Here is a 23,185-nt window from a genome sequence, read left to right as displayed (position 1 = left end):
CTCTGGTTCACATGCATTATTTACATGAGTTATCTGGGTTACAAACACTAGTTTGCATTAGCTATGTATTCGTTAAGAAACTTCTCTGGAGATTTTGAACTGGAAAAAAATTAACTCAGCTTTGCTTTTTAATTAGTTTTAGGATTTATTTTTTTTTTTAAGAAAAACCAAAAGCCTCCAATGTAAGGTTTCTTAGGCAAATTACAGTAATTAAAAACACAGACCAACTCCTCAAACCCAAAGCTTCCTCAAACAGAGATGAACAAGAATCAAATAAAATGCATTAAAAAAAGAGCTTTCACAACCACTTGCTCTGGCAGGATTGACTGCCCTCCTCTACGCAGAGAAATGGCACACAAGAGGGAGGCTGTTGCTCCCCTCCATTCATGCCAACTGTTTGTTAATGGGTTAGTCCACAGAAAAATCAGCCAAGAAAAGCAGATTTAGCACCTTAAGAAATCCACTGAGCTGCACCAGATCTCCGAGGTCAGAGGTAAGAAATAACACGGGATTTAAATGCTTGTGCTTCATGTCTTACCCTTATCCCATTCATAATTATTTATAGAGAAAAGAAAGGCATGCACCTTTAAGTATCTGACATTAGCATAAAACTATCTTGATCTTTAAAGCAAGCAGATGAGAGGCTGCCAACGTTACAACGCAAACACTTGGCTTGACCTCCAGAAGGCATTATCAGAAGAGACCACTGCACAGCTCCCCTTCCAACACCCCTCCTGTTCAATGACCACTAGAGTTTCCTCAAAACTCAAGTTTATTTGTCCAGATTCTGTTTTCAGTCTCTCAGCAGTAAAACCTCAAGAGTCTTTTTGTTGCTCGTACTATATAGGTGGCACTTCTAGCAGCGTCTAACCTGCCAGCCAGCATCGCTGTTTGCCACAGAGGGGTGACAGAAAACAGAAGGATACCAAAAAGAAAAAAATAAATGCAAGAGGGAGACAGATTACCCCAAAAAAACCCAAACCCCAAACGCAGAAAACCCACAAACAACAAAAAAGCCCCCTACACAATCTCTTCTCCCTTATCTACAGCTAAAGCAAGGGATTCTAAGTACAAGAAAACGACTAGGACATTTTCCCTGGAGCACTTTGAACTTCATTCCTAAAATTTAATAATTGATTGTGGGTTACAGTGATGCTCCCTCCACTCACCATGCCAACTGGCTGGCGCTGCTTAAAGTATCAACGTTAAAAAAAAAAACCCCAACAAACCAACAGTTGGCACCTCGTATGTCCTTTCTTGCCAAGGACAGAGCAATTACATAAACGGTGTGGAGACCTTTATCAGCCTTTATAATAAAGCAAGGACTGTGCTTCAGCCCTCTATATGAAAGGTTTCCGTGTTTGAAGGTTATGTGTTTAAAGAGACACACTGCCTGCTGTTACATCTGCTCCATCATCAAGGTAAACATTTTTCTGTTCCTCCAGTGCTTTCTTATCCTGACCTGCACCAGCTCAGAGCTGCTCTCCTGCAGCAGTGCCGCTTACCCTACACCATGGGCTGCAGCCGTAGAGCAACCCTCAAACTCAACGGGCATCCATCCATCCATCCATCCGAATGCACTGCGTGCACCTGGTCGGCAGGGGGAAGGAAGAAAAAACCCTCAAACATCCAAAAAAAACCCCCACACCAACAAAAACCAACCACACAAACAAAACACTTCATTTAATCCTCAGCTAAGAATTTTTTGAAGTAGCTGTACACCATTTAGTAGTTTTCCATTTTTCTTCCTGTCTTTAAAACACACCTTCACAAGCTGCTGAACGTAATGCTTTCTGAACTTAATGAAAACCTCTCTCATGACCCAGGAGCACTCAGTAAATAATTATTAAGCTCTGGAGGTGGCTTTTGCATGAGTGTTGACTTAATAAAATGCCGTAAGTTGATCTGCTTGAATGCCCATTTACTTGGGGACACAGCTTGCAGTATAGCTTGGAAAGCTTGATCACCACCAGATTAAGGAACAAGGTAAAACTAAAGAGGTTCAATCTAGAAGCTGCAAAGGTCACATTTTACAATCCTTTACTACCGTTCCTGTTAAAAGGGAGATGAATAATTGCAAACAGAGTATCCTCAAAGCCCTCTGTATAATGATCACTACAATGCACCAAGTCTTTTTATGCCTAAACTGAACCTCCATTAGCCCAAATGTGTGTTTGACATGAAGTTTCGGAAGGAGAGAGATATAGATACAGATATTTATAATTTTTTTTAAACATGGAGTATTTTATAAGTCTTCCCCTTCTGAAAGTCACCATCATTATTTCAGCTGGTCAGCCAGAGCTCCTGTAGCTCTGCAGAAGACAGTGGCCAGCCTGCAAGCACAGTATTTTTAACTCCCAGAACACAACCTCCATCACAACAAATCAATCATGCAATCTGCTCACAGTGCCGGCGCTCCGGGAAAGCGCCACTGACAGCAGCTGTCAAAGGAGCAGGGCATGAACATCTGAACTCTAACAGCTTCCATCTTTCCCCCCTCCCTTTTGTCCAAGGGCTTTTGCTGAGCACCCTCGGGTGAAAGGCAAGCGGAGTCCCGGCCAGCTGTGTCTCTAGGGGTGGCTCCAGATAAGGACCTGGCAACTCCAATCCCTACGGAGCAGCAACACAGGCAGCGGTGCCCAGCGCCTGCCGGCACTGCAGACCTGTGCAATCCAGCACCTACCGAGGAGAAAAGAAGGGGAGGTTGAGGCAGCCACACACAAGGTCTTCAGATATCACGAAAGGACTCCAAAACAGCCCAGAAGTTCGGAGTCAGCATCTCGCTACATCTTGCCTCACCTGCATGAGAGTATTGCACAAACTCCTGATGGAGACAGCCTGGAGCAAGGCGTGGGTCTGCAGCAAGCACAGATAAATGCCCAGCACTACCGTGGGGCTGAGCGCGACCCTCAGACCCACGTCCAGGTGGCTGTACCACCCTCGCTGTCCCACGGACAGACAACCCGCTGCAGGTCTGGGAGAAATGGAAGACGGGGGTTGGCGTTGAAAGCACTTCCTCCATTCATTAATTAAAAGGGGTGTGATCAGGCCATTAATGCCATCAGAGCAGTGGATAAGGGCTGTGTGTAACGGCACAGTTTTCTCACGATCTTTATCGCCAAAAAGATGACGGGAAAGGGTGGGTGCAAGACAAATTTGTTTTCTGGGACATAACTCCTTCACATTCAAGGTTTACCGAGGTGAACCTCCACCTAGGAACCATTGGAAGTGCATCTCAGAAGAGCTAGACACACATCTGTAACGGTACGGAGACTTGATATGACGGTGTACATGCCGTTTCCCTAGTTTCACCTCTGCTCAAACAGGCTGAATCCCTCAGGCAGAAAAGGAGCAGGCAGGTGAAGACACCTACACACACACAAATACCTCAAGCTCCCAAAAATATTCCATGAAGGGTTAAAGGAATTTAAAATGTAGCTGACTGCATTACCCAATATTGGTCTGGTGCTCTTCCTCAAACTTCCAAAGCCATCACAAACTTAGAGAAGATATTACACAAAAAAAAAAGGAAAAAAAAAAAAAGGCATGAGGCGAATTTGTCTTTCAGTTGAAAGCCTGACCAGTCACCTTGTCAAAGGCTTTTTGAACCATTTTTCAGACACCACATCTACGGGTACCTTCCCTCTCTAAAGAGCTCTACACACATTAGCAAAACAAAAAGCCAGATAGCTAAAACAACCAAGAGGTGATAAAAGAAAAAACAAGGAGATAGCACTCCACTAACAACGTCTGTAGTTCTTGATTTTGTAATATAGAATTTACCTTCTTTTATCTGGGTAAATAGAGACGATAACACCGTCGCCGAGAGGGAAGATGACGTATGATCACCGCACTTTATGATCCTTTGCAACTACATAGTGCCCAGATCTGACTCCACATCACCTTTCCACTGTATCTTGGTTTAGAAGTTATCTATCACTTACACAGTCGGATAGCAAGTTTATTCACACAGGCAGCCCTGCAGAAAACAAGACTTGACCACGTTGTGTTTACAGTTCGTACCTGTCATTCACATGCTCAGATTCACTCCCAGCCAAAAAGCCACCGCGCTCCTCGAGGCTTACAGTGACCCAGCAATTCCCAGCCTAAACCCTTCCGCTCATCTGAGGTTTTCTGCTTACTGACTCTGCTGTTAAAGCGCTATTCAACGCTTTCCAAAGACGACGAGGCAGCTCGAAGCCTCATCTCGCGCAGATGACATCCTCATTCTGGTATGCTGAGCAAACCAGATCTTAAGGAGCAAAAGGGAAAGTGTTTATGGAGGATTTGCTTTAAATGATTAAGAACCCTAAACCATCATAATGAAAGCCACAAAGTGTATTCAGTGCTCGGTATGTGACGGGTCTGTGTTATCAGTGTGTGGGACTTGCTCATTACAGTGAATCCTACATGCAAGGGGAAAAAACAACCCTAAATGCATTACTGCAACACCTCTAACATTAAAATAAACTTGGACAGCTATTATGCAAACCCTCAGTTCAATCTCTAGCCAGAGCTCTAGCTGTTCATTACAGGACCTGATCAGATCAGGGAGTGTCTTCAGCAACTTTTCCTTCTAACAAAGCAACCCTCCAGACTGCAGAAACCAACTCCTCGGTATCCACACATTTTAAACAAACTTCAATTTTAGAGTCCTTAAGCATTGCTCATAGTTGTTCTATATTTCTGGCTATTTGTGGAAGAGTTACGGGGGCAAAGAGGATTGTTTTCCTGTGCAGGCTGAACAACTCGGGGAGGGGTAGGAAAGCGTTTATTCAGCAACAAGTTACTTTACCTACCATTTGGATATTTACACTGCAATTGCTATTTGCAATTGCAGGACAGGTGTACCAGTCCTGCTGCCTTGGGTATTCACAGCAGAGACAGAAGGTGGGATAAGCTCCAGCTGTCCGTGTAAGAAAGCATCAGTGATGTTTACAAACCTGCCAACTGAGGCCAAGAGAAATGACAGTCATTCACTGGAGGAATTGCCCAACTGCAGACAACGACAGAAGAGATGGGCTTCAGTTCCCTTGCTTAGGCCATTCAATGTGACTTACAACATCCCTGACACAAGGTAATCCCAAACCAAGGCTCCTGGAGAAAGCAAACCCCAGTAGTCCATCAGGTAGAGCTGCTACGCTACCACGGGATCCAGCAGCATCCTCAGTACAGCCACATCCAGCAATAAGGTCCTATCCCAAATCCCAGCCGCTCCCAGTTAAGGGATTTCCCAAGATGGGTACAGTTTCTGTGGGCTTACAACCTTTGGGTGTCCGCTGTGGGTCGCGGCAGAACACCTCAGGGTCTGCTCTGCAGCTGCACAAGGTGGCTGGGGTAGGTCAGTGCAAGTGTTGGTTAGAGGACCTCTTCACCCACCATCCAACAGCTCTAAATTCTGTTTTAAGTTCATGGCATCTATATGAACTGCCGTCTTTCACAGAAATATTTAGTATTGATTTAAATGGCTGGAGTACTGGGGAATTGGCGTTTCCAGGGACTGTTCTGGCAATTCCCCCTTCATCGCCATAAAAAAAAAAAATTCTGCACCTCATTTCTAGCCAGAAACTGTTCATGAGCACCAAGGAGAGGGAAAGAGGAAAATAATTACTTTAAATTTAGTGTCGCATGTAAATAAAAGAAATACCAAATCAAAAACATGATACAGAATGAAGTCTCATTCAAAATAAGAACACACAAGCAACATTTATACTTTCTGATTTCAAAGTGTCAAAACATATACAAGATCCTCCTTAATCTATTCATAAGTCTCTTCATAACAACTCGTAAATACAGCCCTGCCTAATTTCCTTTTGCCATCACCCTTTTGTTCTGCATCTGTCTTATGCTGCATCTAAAAAGCATAAGCTCTCCTCAAAGAGGAGGCATCAGGAAAAATCCTCAGCAACAGCTTTATGCAACCAATTCTTAAAAATCAATACGGCTGCTGCAGTTCTAGAATAAGCCTATTTTAAAGTAAAATTATTCAGCATGCACCATGTTTTGCATTGTTTCGTGACAACTGAGACAAGCTGTCCATGTAACTTGCTGCAGGAATACCAACTTACCTTTCAAAAGACATTACAGCTATTGGCTTATTTTAAAAAAAAAAAAAAAAAAAAAAAGGAAAAAAAAGGCAGCCAACCCAAAACTATTTACAAGCCTTTTTGTTAGAGCCTCTTAATCTCTTCTGCACTGCCAGAAGCATAACACTTGAATGGCTATTTCTGTTCAAAGCTATATTTGTTGTGGAACTACTGCAAACTCCTGAATCATGTAAACAGTGGCAAGAGCCAAAAAATGTTTCACTGGACTTGAAGTTCACATCTGCCTTAGTTACTAGGACAAAAAAATAAAGGCAGGCACTTAGTTTATAACCAATAAATCCTGCAAAGACTACAGTTAATCATGAATTCTTGCAACAGGATTTTATTTAATCTGGTTTATTTAGCATTCATGACCGTGGCAAAGTACCTGCAGGAGCACCCACCATTACTGTGGAGCAGCAATTCACACCTTCTGTTATTTTAGGCTACAGCAGATGACTATACAGTGCTACATTAGTCAACCAGGTTTATAAACTTGCAGCAAAGTCACCTGGAAATGATGTACAGTTCCAGACTTGCTGGAGCCCAGCAGCCAACAGTATTGTGTCCCAAAAAAGCCGTGTTATAACAGCTCTCAGCCTGGACTTGGTAGCAGCTGCATGTTTCTGCAAACAAATGCTTGGCAAACGTGCTGCTGGGAGCACAATGACCCTCCCGTTTCTTTAGCTTCTTGGTTGAGAAAGGTTAGCACTAGAAACCATCCCCTCACCTCGACCTACCACTTTGGATGCAAGCTTCACCTTCTCTTCACTCACCTTCTATGCCTCCTGATCCTCCTCCAGCAGGAAGAATCCCCAATATTCCCAATATACTGGAAACTATGAAAAACCCCAAAACAACAACGAAAACCCACACAGGTGCTTGATCCCAACTTCCCACAGATTTCCATGAGCTACCACTTCAGGCAGGGACAAATTCTACCAAGTGGTCTTTGGCACTGAACTGTAGAAGAGGTACTACAGGTCCAAGGACAAGCAGCATATTTTTGCATAAGAATGGGACATCGTAGGTGGATTAAGGAAAAACAAAAAACGTTTCCCTCATTATCCACAAAAAAAAAAAAATCTGGATTAAATCATAGTAGCTTGGTTTTGCCATACAACCATTTGCTAAAATCAGAAATTCAGTAGCTGCCTGATACTGAGTTGCCAATATGTCTCTAATACACTGAAAACATTTTTCCCATCCTTCTAGAGAGGCTACTGCAAAGCCACATTCAGGAACTGCAATTGGTTTTCCAAGTACTCAGGAAAAAAAAAAAAACATCAAAAAAAAAAAATCTATCTTTAGCAACCTCCAGAAAAAAACAAGATGGTTTGTTATTCTTGTTTTGTTTTTAAAAGCAGATAATAAAATGTCTTGTCCATTTATACCTGCATTATCCACCACTTACTGTAGTTTAAGATTGTACAAATCCGTCAGGAAGAGTCAAAAGATACTTTACCTTAAAAGTGTTAACCTTATACATCGTTAGACTTCTGTGTCCCGTCTCTTCACAGAGCTATAACCTGGCTATACAATTCCTAATCTTTAGAGAAGGACGTACATTTGGTTTTGCCTAGAACTGACGTTACAGGCTACTTAAAACTGTATTAAAGGCAGTATTAAGCTCTACACACTCCCGGGTAGAGAAAATGAGCATCGCCTGTCAGAATGCCAACGTTACTCAACTAACACTTGCGCAGTCAAAGCGTCTGCAGTCCTATTCACAAGTTACCAAAAAAAAAAAAAAAGAAAAGAAAAAACCAACCAAAAACCCACAAACCCCATGCCTGGGCTGGGGAAAGCCATCTTCCGCAGGATTATCTTATTTTGCTAGCTCCCAAACATCTCCCTTTATACACTAGATGGAGCTTTGGCCCCTGCTTCCCCAGCCGGCTGGCTGGCACCGCGCTGGGCGAGGGATAAAAAGGGTGAAGAGGCAAAGGGTGAAACGCCGACCTCGCCCCGGACAAACAGAGCGCGCACGACAGCTTCAGGAATGGCACGATGCCAAGCGAGTATCTGGGCTCTCGCCATACCCTCCCTGGTCCCGCTGACTTCCTGCCCCCAATCAATCTCTCGTTCGAGCACTGTTTTGTCATTTTCAAAGAATAAAAGATTTCAACAACCCCAAATCCCAAACCGTAACTCCTACCAGCCTTCGCTATGGCCGCGAGGCACTGCCTTGAGTTCACACCACATGAAAACTACATTGCTGCTTCTCCCCTTGTAAAGGGGCAGCATTTAAGCTTGTTACCAGATTACGCACCTGAATTGCTCACTAGCTTTCACGGATCCCTCTTCATATTCCCACTTATTTTCTTTCAACATAAGCTCTTCAATCTCCCCCGGTAACCCGAAACATCTGTATTTAACGCCTCTGCTAAGTCTCCAGGCTTGGATCCACTGACACTTTCGGGAAACAACTTGTTGATCAGAGTAAAATTCCCCTTGACTTGTATCTGCTGGATTTGGTCTGTATTGTTTCAAAACATAGTTCAGGAGAAACAGCTCATCCTTCCGGTGAGCTGCCTCAACTCCATTAGGATCTTTCAAAGCAGAACAGGATACGGTCCATCATCGGTATTTCTGTGATGACTTTAAACTCAATGGGACAGAGAAGAGCCCAGGGGAATTAGTCACTCCTAATGTCACAGGCGGCCAGCACTGCAACGCAAGCGTAAAAAGTAGCAGCCTCAGGCTGTATCAGACAAGGTAACAGCGGAGAGGATGGAGAAGCACTAGCGTCCGTAGTACAAGATGTCCGTGTAACACCTTGCGGGCAAGGGCTCCTGCCCGGGCACCGCTGCTCAAGAACAAGGAGCTGAAATTGAAGTGACGTGAGAAACGAGAGCCCACATTATAGTGGGAAGCTAAAGAAAAGTTTGGCATTTTCATCTCACAACATGGAGGTTGATGGGGATGAGTGTTGCTGTCTATAAATACAGCAGAGAAACAAACACCCATGAGAGAACCACCCTGGCATTTCACCAAGCGATATGAACCAGCTATGAACAAGATTAAACTGGTACCAACAGTCTCATTCTGAGAAGTCCAGTCCCGAAACTGTTTCCAACTGGAGGACTGGCAAAGGAGCAACTCGCCTCTATTCAGATAAAGACTCGTTGCCTAATCAAAATAGGTCACTGTGGAACGAAGCAGCCAGTAACGAATTACAGGCCATAGAATCACTAAGGCTGGAAAAGACCTGTAAGATCACCAAGTCCAACCATCACCCCAACCCCACCATGCCCACTAAACCATGTCCCGCAGTGCCACGTCCACACGTTCCTTGAACACCTCCAGTGATGGTGACTCCACCACCTCCCTGGGCAGCTTCTTCCAATGCTTCACCGCTCTCTCAGGAAAGACATTTTTCCTAATATCCAGCCTGAACCTCCCCTGGCACAACTTGAGGCCATTTCCTCTCGTTCTATCACTTGTCACTTGGGAGAAGAGACCAACACCCACCTCCCCACAACCCCCTTTCAGGCAGTTGCAGAGAGCGATGAGGTCTCCCCTCAGCCTCCTCTTCTCCAGACTGAACACACCAGCTCCCTCAGCCGCTCCTCATAAGGCTTGTGATCCAGACCCCTCACCAGCTCCGTCGCCCTTCTCTGGACACGCTCCAGCACCTCAATGTCCTTCTGGTAGCGAGGGGCCCAAAACTGAACACAGCATTCGAGGTGCGGAAGATGCCCTCCAGCCAAAAGCTCCAACAGGACAGATGCAGGAAAACGTGAACTCTTTGCCAGAGCATACAGACCTGAAGTAGCGCTGGAATGCAGCTTTGCACGCAACAGGAGCTGTTGCCTTCGCATGTATCAGCGTGGCCAAATGCAATCCTTCTGGAAGGTGAGCATGCTAGCTTGAACAGGCTTCTAAGCGGGACCCACCAGAACAAAGACGCTCTTCTAGAGCTACCAGCCTATCTGGACCCTAACGAAACATTCCTCATCACCTGGCACACTGGGTCAGCTAGAACGCGAGTGTCAGCAGTCTTCGCGCCGCAATTTCTTGGAAGTCCTCTCTTCCCCCTCGCCCCCACCTTCGAGGATGCTGTTGTCCGTGTCCTCTCCCACGTTAGCCCAGCTGAGTGAGCCAGAGTTCAGGAGTGTTGAACTGAAGCAGTAAATAATACCTCAAAAATGCGACCCCTCCTTTCCAACTAATTTAGAAATAACTTCAGTGCCTATGTCACCACTTTGCCAGTAAGTAACTACAGTTTAGCCGACTCCACCTTTTGCGTCTGGCTGCTACGCTAGTCCCCAGATTTCTGCACTGAACCATGCAGAGACCAGAAGGGTCCAGTGCATCCTTAAATTGGGGCAGCCACACTTTCAAAGGGAATAAGTCAATGGATAAGACTAATTTCAGGTACTAAACATTAGGAGAAGGTCTGAAAATAGGCTCCAAATAAAGGTCATTTTTGTAATGCAAACATTCCTCCAAGTCAGTATTTCTTAAATAGGCAACAACTCCCATCAAGCGGTACAAATAACTGACATAATAGCGCAAAAAGAAAGCTAGAGTTAGAAAACTGTGGGAGCAGGTGATGAGAAGGAGAAGCTGTTACTTGTTCACATCCGAACCATCAGCCTCGGTCCCCATTTTCTTTCTGTTGGCCACACCACGTTATTCAGTTTAACCAGCCCGCAGAGTCAGAATCAAGAAGTTTTGCCTAAATCAAAATGTTCAAGTAGGTCACCAGTTTTGAGGAAAAATATTTGCTGCTTTATTCAGTCGTGGAACAAAATCAAAATAGGAAAATAAAAGGCACACTTACCATACTTTATTTCTCCTAGAAGCCCTCCCCTGGTTTCCAGGCAATGGCTTCCTGACCAGCCTGGGGGTACCTCTAACAGTCCAGACTGGACAGCCAAAACTGGTCAGTCAATTTAATTATTTTTTTCAGGTCAACATGTTTATAACATGAATATAACCTACAGCAGACTTTGATAGAGGAGGAAAACTCACATTCCCTTCCAGGGAGTTTGCTTTGCAAGGAGAACTAAGCCAATTTACCTTCAAGAGTCTTAACACCACACCTTCATTTGCTCACCAGTTTCTGACGTCCTGGAAAGCTGGAGCTCTCATGCTTTACACTACCAGGCCGTATGGGCTAATCTATATAAGCTCACCTGCCCTTCCTCTCCCAATCAAAAACTGAAAATAACCCAAAGATTAGGGGTCCCCCCCAACACAAACATAAAACCAAGAAATGCCTACTACAAAAAGAGATAACTTGAAGTAGACAGAAGGCATGCAGAGAAAGAGATTTAAACCAGAGCAGATTTAAGAAGGACACCATTCAAAGAGAAGACAGCAGCTGAACGATCCAACAGCCAGACGTCATCTGACAAAGATGCCATCACTCGTAATGACTTTCAACACAAGGATTTTGAGCAGAGCCTCTTAGGGGACTTACTTGGGGACACACAGCCTGGGAAGTAAAGACAGGACTTGAAACAACACCTCTAAATCCCAGTATCGTCCATCCTCTGCAGCCAACAGTCGTGTGTCTTTCGTTACCCTACCTAGCATTGACAAGCAACACAAGACATAACTGAAGTTGAACCTGACAGGCTCTTGGAACACTTGCTCCCAAGTTTAGTGGAGAAGAACCCTGTCAGTCTCTTACACAAGCATAAAAAACCCAAATCCTTGGCATCCCGTTAATGTTCAACATCCTGGACCTGCCATCCAAAATTCCTGCTGAAGTTCAAAAGTAGAGCGGAGTGAAAACACCTTCACTGGCCATGTTATTTCCAGCCTGGGAACAAAGAACTTCAGCCTCCGGTGCTCTTTTAATATAGTCTAATTTATTCTGAAAAAAGTAATAATTAATAAGTACACAAAACCAAAGTATGCAACCTGAAAAACATCCTCCTGTCTGGCAGAGCAAGCGCTTTCTAAAGACACTTACATTAGCTCATGCTGCTAAAATTGTTTTTTAAAAATAATTGGGGGAAAGTAGAGACGATCTACAAAATACACAACAACGTTAAGGTGAAAATGTTACGCTGAAGCAAAATAAAGCAGATCAAATGCATTAGGTAATATGTTCTAATGATGAAGTCCATATACAAGCTGTTTGAAACTGAAGTCTTTAATAGCTGAATGCTTACGTATGAGTTTTTAAAAATCCAACAAGTGTTTAGTACTACAAAAAAGCCAGCACATTAAATCTTTCCAGACTGGGATTCAAAAATTCCCTGAAACGAGAGCAAAAAAGCCCTAGGCAAAAAAAAAATAAAAAAGAAATCAAATTTCACCACACACCTCCGCAGAACCAGCACCAGGTAAATTGGGGATTGCAAAGTCAGCCAGAATAATGCAGTTCCCAGGCCAAAGGGATTTGGTTTTCAAAGAGGTCCAAGACCTTGGCACTGCAGTGGCCTGGAAAAGGATTGCAGATGAAGCATTAGCAAGTGCCAGCAAGGGAGGCACCTAGATACCAGTGGTCTTACGAGCAATAAAACCGTGTCAGTGTTACTGTTAATACTTCAGGTAAGTTGTATCCTTCCTTATCTGAGGAAGACCTCAATAAACTGCCATAAAAAAAGGTTGATAGAAGGCTACTGTGATTCCAGTGAATGCAGAAGATCATAGTTTGAGAGGGTGAAAAGCCCTCTCCACACCCGCGTGCAAATAGCAGACTGAAGTTGGTAGGAATGGTCTGATTCACCTCTAGGAGAAGACCATGGCACTTCCAACACAGCCTACGGAAAATAAGCTGAGAGCAGTGTCCTCAAAACAAAACCAAGCCACAAAAATCCCCAAACCACTCACTGAACCACGGCAATTCCTAATGTATTACTACAAGGACATACTACTACAAGGATACCTCATGCATAAGACCCATTTTCCAACATTCTTCTCCTGTGCTGCGACTCTCCCCCCTGAACAAAAAGGGGCACCCCCCCACTCTTGGAGTAAGAGGTACAGAGACCATCCTCTAGAAAACCTGAAGAAGTCAGTTTTGTTTGAAATTGGCCGGTATGTTCTATATTTATCTGCAGCAGCTTGGAAACCCGGGTTCTAACTGATTTCTCGTTTTCTCCCTGCATTATTCAACAGTGTCATCATTTTAGCAACTGTCCAAGTACTACCCTCCAAGAAGCAATATGCAAGAGCTTTTCTGTAATAGTGTTTTCCACCGTAACTAGAACAGCAAACCAAAAATTGATATTGGCGGAAAATTACTAATGTTTTCTATACCAAAATCCATCTCTATAATTTTTTATTGGAGATTAAATACTATAACTTTTTGGAACTAATAAATCAAATATGCAAATACAAGGTGGGACCCACACTGCATGCATTTTTGCATTGCTTAACATTTCACATGCATAAAAATTTAAACAGTGAACTTCAAGCCAGAATTGCCTCATCGCATATACTTTCCTCATTCCAATTAAAAAGGTGAATATAACTGCATCCAATGTGGTTGGGAACCTACAGATGCATGGGAAGACAACAAGGAAATAAGAAAACCCCCAAACCAAAGTACCTACAGAAAACAGATTTAAAACTGCATTTCCGCATAGCAATAAAACAACATGCTGCTTGGAAACATCCTTCCATTCCTGTTTAGCATAATGATGGCAGGAATTACTGCCAAAGTAAACTTCAAAAATTTGTTTGCCATGGAGGAAAACCAAGCAAACTGAAGTTCTATGTACAGAATCCATTTCAAGAGTGTGAAGGTTTCTTTGTTCCCAGGTAATTTCAAACTTTTATGTCTACGTATTTTATTGTGTTTGCAAAACCTTACAAAAAAAAAAAAGAAAACTGGAAGATTACAAATCAAAAAAACCCACTCCTAAAAATCAGAAAAGCCCTGCTAAACATCCTGTGTAAATATACCACCAAATGCAACATTTCTCCTATTCTATCAGGCTACTCCCAAAAGCTTCGCATTTGAAAGCAAAATATTATTTCATTGTAGTGAAGACAGAAAGTATGTTTTTTGAAAAAATGTTTGTATAAAAATCCAGGAAAGAGATATATTTACAATTTTAATAGAACACAAATTACTTAATCTGTACTCTTAAACGGCAGTTTCTGACCATTAACAACCGTAAATACAGATAAGACCTTTTATTCAACTATCATGCTAAATTTCAAGTTTCTGTAAGCAGCCCGATAAAGCAGCCCAATTATTCCTCCCTTGCTTATCTGTTATCTAAAAACCACAGACAATATAATTTCAGACACTAGAAAAATACTTGGAACTTTCTACACGGTGGCTCAGCCGCCCCGACAGATCTCTATGCACAAACAAAAGTTCCCCTTCTCCACCCTTGCTTTCCATGTAGGTCTTCTGCATTGCCGTAGTTTTAAGTCCCTATCTTCAGCATGCAGATATCTAAGCAAACAGCAATTTCTGAACGTTACTTCAGAAAGTTCATGTTTCTTATTGAAGGTATTCCTCGTGGTATTTGTCCTAGTAGCTTTTGGTTTTAAACTCAAATTGCCAAGGTCAGACTCTTAACTGCTCCAGGATTGGGGAGAAAAAGAGGCTGATTTTAATGAGATTATTAGACAGCAAACTTTCACTGAGCATTTAATTACAACGTTAAATTCAAGCATACATTCAGCACATCGTAATCAAATTTAGCTGGGGCATGGTCCCAAACCCAAGGAAATCAATAGGAGTATTTCATTCTTCCCTTCCCATGGACTAATGCTCTTTTGGCACAGATGGTATTTGACTACGGCATTTTCAGCTGAAACCTCGTCTGCCCTTACTGCATCTGAGGAAACCGCACCGCAACGGCAATCGCAAGGCAGCGTCGACCCCACCGCGTACAGCGTCAGTTCTGCAGTCCACGGTGTTTGCAACAGAGCAAACCGTGAACCAGCTGGCTGAACATTAAAGCGCATACAAAGGTCTTGTGCATGCTTGTTAGGCTGTTTCGTAGAAGAAAAAGAAACGAGCAAAGAAATATTTACCACTCTGTGTGGGTTTGGGTTTTTTGTTGCTTTAAGTCAGGTAATTTTATTCCTACCTGGGCCAGGAGGGGAGGGGGCAGGAAAAAAAAATTCCTACAGTACTGCTTGTTCTCCAGCTCCTGCAAGCCAGCTGCAGGAGCCGACGCGCAAATGCAACCCCGTGCTGGCACCAGACGTGACAATCGCTCTGTACAACTCTGCTGCAGCTTAGAGAAGAAAAAGGAGCGAGGACTTACCTAGGGGATTCATTCTTTCTCTTTTTCGATCCAGCAAGGCAAGAGCTCACTGGGAACTGTGCTCCTGATGGCCACAAAACCAAGACTAGACAGAAAGGTCTTAGTAAGCACCGGCTTCCAGAAACTGCACTTCCACTCCTACCATCCACCTCCTAACCCCGCCGCTGCATTTGTGGCTGCCTTTGTTAGAATACTTCTGCAAATGAAAACAGATGAGTAACTATTGCTGCTTTAGCAAACTCCCAAGCCCATGGTCACTAATAATAGCTTTGTTCCTTTTATTACTAAACAAAACCAAAAAAAAAGTTTAAATGCTTGTATAAAATGCACATTGCTGAATGTTTTCTTTCATTGACCCAGTGCCGTTTCCCATATGCGCTCAGGCCCAGGTCTCTCGAACAATTTATGTGGATCAACACGATGTGGAGCAATCTCAGGCTTGTTGAAGGGCTATCCCTCGCAAAAAAATAAAAATAATCAGGTTTTGTGCTCCTTCACTTTAGACATCAAGAGTTCAACTAAAAAAAAAGGCTGAACAGAGACATTCCCTCTTTCTGCACAAACTTAAACCCAAAGGCAGATCTGAGCTCTCTGGTATGCGACATCCCAGAGCTTATGAATTCAGAAAGGCAAAGGTGCTTTGGCAGGCTGAGCTCCCGGCTCCCCGCTGGCACACCGGCACGCCGCTGCCAGCTCCGACTCCGCTCCAGGAGCAAACAGGCAGGACGGGAAGGAAAGGGCAGCGTGTGGGCAAGAGAAAGTGGAGAAGGGCAGCACGAGAGGAAGAAAATGGAGAGGGTACGAAGCCATGACCGTGAAGTGACAGTGGGAGAATGATGGCAAGAAAACCTTCCCTTACACAAACCCTGAAGTGGTTCACCACTGGTAAGAAAAAAAACACCCAAAGAAAAAATCTGATTTTGCTCCCTAGAATCGTGCCAATTACAGGAACCCGTAAGAGCAACAAAAATAACTGGCTTGCGAATCACCCCTTTTTATCAGAAATCCTGCCATGCTTCTACCCAAAGGAGCCTTACCGCACACCCCCCCGCCGGCACAGCACCTGCTACAGCCTCCCACCGCCCAGGCTCGCGTGGCGGCCGAGCAGAGGCTGTGCCTCTCAGCTTCCCTGGCCTGGCACACAGGTTTTCACACCCATCTCGGATCGAACCACAGCACCGCCAAGCCCAGGGCCTCCATTAGCCCGCACGATGTTCCTGGGAAATGACTCTGAGCTGCGGGGCTTTGGCCACCCATGCTGGAAGGCGAGTAGACAACAAGGGGGAAAAAAAAAAAAAAAGATACTGAATGTTTAGGAGTCAGGCCACAGCGTGTTCATACATTAATGTCCTGAAGCTTCCAGTGCTTTTTAATTTATTAATTTCTATGATTGGGTTGACTGTTGCCGAATAATCCCGAGCACCGCATAGTGAGTGGTTTTATTGACAGGAAGTAACCGAGCCAGAAGCAGCGAAAGCATCCTCTTGTTCTGGTGCGAGCCTTTTCTTTTTTTTTTTTTCCTAGTTTATTTGAACAATGGCACCATGAAACAGCTTACAATAGTGACTGTTACAAAATAGGAAGCTGAATTATTAGGCAAGCTTCATCTGCGTAACTCAATCAGCCTAGGGAGGATATGACAGGCACGACGAAGACAAAGGCCTGGACTCGGTGACCCTGGGCATCTCTTTCAGGACTCGGTTTCTGCAACTGAGTTACTTAAGAGTTGAAGTCTGCTTTTGTTCATTTATGGGATGCGCCATTCCCATAACTGCGGCAGCAAAGCACACGCGCTTCCCAAGAAAGCGGATCACCAACCGCGCACGCAGAAAGCAAACACTTTGGAGAGGCTGTGATGAGAACTTAACCTGAAAATAGTTTCCAAATGGAAAAGCAAGAGTTTAGTATTCAATTTTTTTAGCAGACAAGAGGTACACACAGCAGGATGGGTAAATTGTGAGTTAGTCTTTAAGCAAATAGCCAAGCATAGCTTTCGCAAACCAACAAAACATAACTGTTAAAAGTGGTCTTTAAGTAGCGCCAACGTTATTTTACTTGCAAGACTCAAAAGCACAGAATTTCTACAAGCCTGCTGAGAGCATCACTAGGACCAGCTCTGGGGTGATACACCTTGGACCAGATTACCTGTAACCAAAGGCAGACACGTACCATCCTATCATTACAATAACCCTACTGAAACTATGAAAATCAGGTCTAAGTGCTCATCTGAGCAATACTTCTGTAGATAACAGCAACACAAGTGACTGAACAACAGCAATACAGGAACCTGTAAGTGAATCATTAACGAGCAATGATTTCTCCATTACTCACCGTGGATATAGAGTTACTGCGGATAAGATTTGTTTCTAAAAAAAGGGAACAGCCAACAACATGAGCACTAACACATTCATCAAAGCTGAACGCAACGTAGAAAGGAAAGAGGAAGGCACGGCTATGGGTCAGTCTTTGTCCAAAAGAGCTGTTCATTGAGGAAGGCTCCATGGAGCAGAGCAGCAGTGCTGGGAACAGCATCACACACCATCTCCTTCCACAGGGGTCATGTTCAGGGGCTCGGGTCAACTGGTTGTTGATTTTGCATTACACCAAGAAATTATTAACTCATTCCACCGAAGCTATACATCTGTCAGACTAGCGATACAGATCAATAGCCAACAACCTAAATGTCAACGGTTTGACCTCTAGGTAAGGGTTTCCATACCCCCTTACACATATTCTACAGTAAATACTCCTAGTACATTTTCTCCAAGCATTTGCAGTCTGTGCTACTGAACGTAAGCAACAGGATAACCGAGCTGACATTCTCAGCCAATCTTTAGGCGAGATTAGCAAGCAGTTAAAGCTGTTGTATGAGGAATTTTAAGTGCTCTACGACTTCATGCCAAACAAGAGCTAGTCAAGCACTGGAATTTATTTTTTACAATCCCGTTCGACACAGAAACAGAAGACAAATTTAAAGAAAATATTTTCGAAGCAAGGATTCAACCGATTACCAAAACATCTATTATAGCTTAATTACTAATATATGCTGGAATAAATTCTGCATCCAAAAAGGACACGCAAAGCATTTTGATCGCTTCCTACCAAAAATATCAAAGTTGATGTATTCCTACCAAACATTTCAATTTCAACCAAACTGGGTTTTTGGGTTTTCTTTTTTTTTTTTTTTTTTTAATAGTTTTGCTGGCGAAACTTAATTAACGGTTACATTAATTGCACCACAGCCAGTTCAGGTGCAGCACAGCCAGGGAACACTTTTAAAGCCCAGAACCAAATCTCACCCCCAAAAGAAAACAAGTGCTTTGCCATCAATTGCCTACAACCAGATCCACCAGGACAGGTAGCAGAGAACACAGCTTTTGTCCCAAGAGTTCATCGTTTAGCCCCAGCTACACCTCTCCATTAAGCTGCCAGGAAAACTAGACAGAGTAACAGAGAAAGCCATGCATTTCATGAGGCTCAGAGTACAAGAGGAGAGGCTTGGTTTTGAGTACAACAGCAAATAAAATAGATTTTGTAAATTGTCAGCCCCAGCAACAACTGCACAGCTTGCATGGGTTTGATAATATGGGTTGAAATTAATCATTTTCATAAACACACCAACTGGAGCAGGAAAAAAAGTCACAATGAACAAAGCGATTAAAAGAAGTTAAATAAGGCAACTGAAGCCTGAGCTACAGTTTCAGACTGATCTGCCGTTCGTATAAAGAACACTCGAGTTGGAGATTAGGGGTGAGAAATAAGAACTCACTTGCTCTTCTTCAGGGTTCATGATTCAAATCTGACAAAACACACACTTCAGTGTTTCCAAGCTTAAAAAAAATTCCAGCAGGGTCACGGAAGATGCTATTTATAGCTAGCTTAATCTCTGTGCACTCAAACACAGCTTTTGTACATACACATATTTTGTCAGCACTTAAAGAAAAAAAAAAATCTCTGTTACTGAAAACTTAATCATCCACAAGTTCTGAAAATGCAAATGAGTTTTTCCTCTTAGTATTAGCTGCTCCTCACTGAACTGCACCGAAAACCCGCCTATAGTTTTTCCACCCAGAACTGTTACTGGAATAAGTGGGTCCTGGAAAATACTCAGTGACAAAACTGAGAAAGAAGAATGTGGAAAGTTACCAGCAATTAATTTTTTTAATAGGAAACAAACTCTTCCCACCCTCACTGTACCGATCAGTACAGCTGAGACTGTTCTGAAACCTGGAACATCCAGGCAGCGAAACGCATTGGGAAGTGCCCGGCACTGGCAGCTGGAAGGAAAGCCAGCAGCCCCGCAGCCCTGGTCTTTAAGGTCATTCTGCAGAAATAAGCATTGCTAAGCCCTCTGACAAAAAGAAAATACATTAGAAATCAATGGTCCTCCGCTCTGCCTTGGCTCTTGACTGGCTGCTCACTGCAAAGACCATTTAGGTCTGGGGCTGTCAGTAAGAGGGCAAAGCAAACGGGTCAGACACCTGTGTAATCTACACCGGGATCAGGGAGAGGCAATGGGATGGCTCCCGTGCTAAGCAAACGGTGCCTCACCAAACTGACTGCCTTCTAGGGTGAGATGGCTGGCTCAGTGGACAGAACCGGAAAGCAGCGGTTGCTGTTTACGTGTCTACAAGGTGCAAGGAAATCTGGACTGGCTGCCCGGCTCTACGGGCAGTGGTCATCAGGTCAACACACACTGGATAGGTTGGTTAAGAGCAGCCATCCTTAGGGCAGTCAACACTGGTATCAAGACTGTTCGGCATTTTCATTAGTGATCCTTGAGAGACAGGCAAAGCTTGACTAGACGAGGCTGCTTAGAGCCTTGCCCAACTTCGAACTTGGACATTGAGCCAAGGGGTTGGACCAGATGACCTTCAGGGGTCCCTTCTGACTCAAATTATTTTTGGTCCAGAAACACTGAAGTGTCTTTGTCTCTTAAATTAGTTATCATATACTTAAAAATATTTTATTTATCCAAGTTAAAAAGGTTTCAGCCATGGCAGATGGTATGAAGAATTATGTGGCCCAGGCGCTGCATCACCCCTTGGAAAGATATACAAGAACATTTATAGTTGCAACAAGACTCTTGCAACTCTTCAATAACTCCTCTGTGCACGTATTGCTACACAGGCTCCACGCAAGTCATTTACTCACAGGGCCCCTGTTGTTATATTCTTTATTAATCCTTATAAGTAAGTTTATCTGTTGACCTACTGTAATTTTAAGAGATTCAGAGGTTGAATGTTCCTACCAGCCAAACTCTTTTAAGGGTATTAAACAGAGATATCATGTAAGCTTGTAATAATGTTGACAACTACTAAAATTCAGTTAGCTGAGCCAACAAGAAACCACTGAACCCTTACAATGTTCTCCTCTCCCCGTCGAGCACGCCCAGCACAGAACGCCATGTGGAGATGGCAAATTTCTCTAACTGCCTTCTTAATACTGATGGATCCAATCCGACCGTAAGGGAACAGCACGCAGCCGAACCCCCCTCCTTCCCCAGAAACAACACTCTGGTGAGTCAGCCCTCAGCATTTTTCCTGCTCAAATCCAACACATGCACACACACAGAGGTTGTTTAGCATACTGCTATTCTGCAACAGTGCCAGTGCCCAAGATCACTTTTTATTACCTTTAAGCAAGTTTAGGAGAAGACTATAGGTTGGAGGAGCATGGCAGAGCATCTTCTTTACCAAACACAACTGTCAGCGACAACTCCACATTACTGACACGCTGCATTTAAGGCTTTGAGTTAGTAACTATTCAGCACTGAAAACTGAAGTACTTTACCAATGCACATGCATTGGAAAAAAATAAGCAGAATCAGTCAGAACCTCTCCCCGTTAGTCTTCTGTAAGTGACAGAAATCTTCTAGCAGTCATAATTCATAACCAGCCGTCATTTCTCTTAAGGTACGCCTCAAGGAAACTTGATGTACATCCAAACTTTTGCAAGCTTGCTGCTTTCTGTTGGATGCATCTTTCATTTTCCCTAAGAGTGCAAATCGTGTTCTGGAAAGGCTACCACATGCCAGGGATACTTAAAATAGGAAGGCCTGTAGCTGGCGATACTGCAAATATAAATACAGCTATTGGTATAGCGGTTGGGAGTAATGGCAGTGACACGGACCCAGAGCAGCCCCGTGGTCAAACTCCGCTGGCACGTTGCCGACGGCTCCCTAAAGCCCAAGCAGAAGAAAGGGAACGGCCGTTTAACAGTCTGAATGGGCATAACGCAAATGAAATGAGTTGTGGCAAATTCACAGCACCATTCTAGCCCTTGGGCTTCAATGTTACTAAATTCAGGAGTTTCAGTGCAGGAAGGGAGGTAAGAGAGCTACAGAAGTGCTTCAGTAAGGTAACAGAGAGTGACCTGATTGCAAATCTGTGTAATTTTGACCTTGCTGTACAAAAAAAAAAAGAGACAGTTGGCAGCTGGGGCATCGTGTCTAATAGCCACTTCTGTATGACCAGGGAAAAGCACAACCGTGGCTTTCTCTAATAGCAGACTTTAGAGAAGGATACAAACACCAAATCAAGAACCTCAGAGAAAAAAGCTGGACTCAGAAAGGCTTAGCCACCAAACTAGCAAAGCCTACGAACTTTAAAGTCTGCTTAAAATATTAGATGTCAAAGTTATCAGAGCACATCACCAGTCAGAACTGTGTCCAAGTCTAATATAATAATGTCATGCTTATTTTTGTCCCCGACTCCAGACTAGGTGCTCCAGCTATATTTGTGCTTCTTGTAGCATTTTAAAGGAAACACACACACTGACGGAGCAGAGTAGTAGAGGGTATATTAGATTATTTATTTCAGAGAGCAGCCTTGGTGCATCACCAAGTTAATAAGCAGTTTCAGGTCAGCAGAAACACCAGAGGATATATTGAGAAATACTTTTCCAAACGTTTTTAAATAACTGTTTCTGTTGGACTAAGAACAAACAATATTCCATAGATTTTAGAATAATTTAGTGAGCCTTGTTTGGTAAACTAAAAGAAAAAAATTATTTCAAAAACTTCACCTAAAAGGTGACTAAGCCTCTAGACATGCGATGACCCAGCCAGTGGTCAGAGCCACTTGAGCGTACAGTCCATCTGGCAGTGTCATTCAAGCCATCGGGCACCGCAGCACATACATCTCGACAGCGAGTCTTCCCAGAACTTCCCAAGAAAACATTCCTGATCTCTCTGCACAGAGCGACGGTGGGGAGAGGGGAGACACCAGTGTCCCAGCACTTGCCTCTGATTTCAGTTGTGTTGCTGCTGACTAGAATGCAAGTATTAATTACTATGTAAAAACCAGAGACAAGACAGCAAGGCTTAGGATAGAGATAATAAATAGTGCCTAAATGTTGGCAAATAAAGAATGGATGACTTCATTTTAGCTGCTTGATCTCTACTAAGGGTGCACTGCAAAAATACTTAACTTCGAGCATCCTTCTTGCAACCAACACACACTACAAAAAAAAAAAGTATGTCCACCATGTTCAAATTTCAGGTAGAAATAAAAGTTGAACTTCTTGCTGAAGACAGGAAAGATTGCTCCGCAAAGATGGCTATTGCCATGACAAATAACACCTTCCAGTAGCAGCAGTCTACCTTTAGGGACAATTAAAGTATGGTTCTTGCACTCAGAGAGGGGCTCATCCATTTTAGGGTAACACAACCTCAGGCAGGCAAGGTCAGACCTGGAGTAAATCTGCTCATTATTTTCTAACAAATAAAAGCACCATGTTACTGAAGCTCATTTAAAAGTAATTTCAAACAGACCAAAAACTGGTAAAGAAATAAATCCTGTGCAAGTAATTTGTTTTATTTCTTAGTCTTTCCAGAAAAAAAAAAAAAAGCCCAAATCCAAAGTATTCTGAAAAGAAGCCTAGCTAACAGTTTGGGACATT

General features: G+C 43.4%; 1 protein-coding gene across 4 annotated transcripts in view; it reads right to left on the bottom strand.

Annotated features, from left to right (window-relative positions):
* MITF (melanocyte inducing transcription factor) overlaps positions 1 to 23,185 on the bottom strand; it is a 108,569-nt gene that overhangs the window by 52,479 nt on the left and 32,905 nt on the right. Inside the window, exon 1 of one of the 4 annotated variants that reach the window (XM_059822990.1) lies at positions 2,437 to 2,488. The exons of the other annotated variants lie outside the window; for them this stretch is intronic. Coding sequence (XP_059678973.1) covers positions 2,437 to 2,488 — 52 coding nt within the window. Of the gene's footprint in view, positions 1 to 2,436; positions 2,489 to 23,185 lie in introns of those variants that run through there. 4 annotated transcript variants of the gene reach the window in all.

This window comes from Gavia stellata, chromosome 12, assembly GCF_030936135.1.
Source record: "Gavia stellata isolate bGavSte3 chromosome 12, bGavSte3.hap2, whole genome shotgun sequence".
Classification (NCBI taxonomy): Eukaryota; Metazoa; Chordata; class Aves; order Gaviiformes; family Gaviidae; genus Gavia; species Gavia stellata.
Note: the sequence above shows the minus strand (reverse complement) of the source record. Positions and strands in the feature narration are given on the sequence as shown.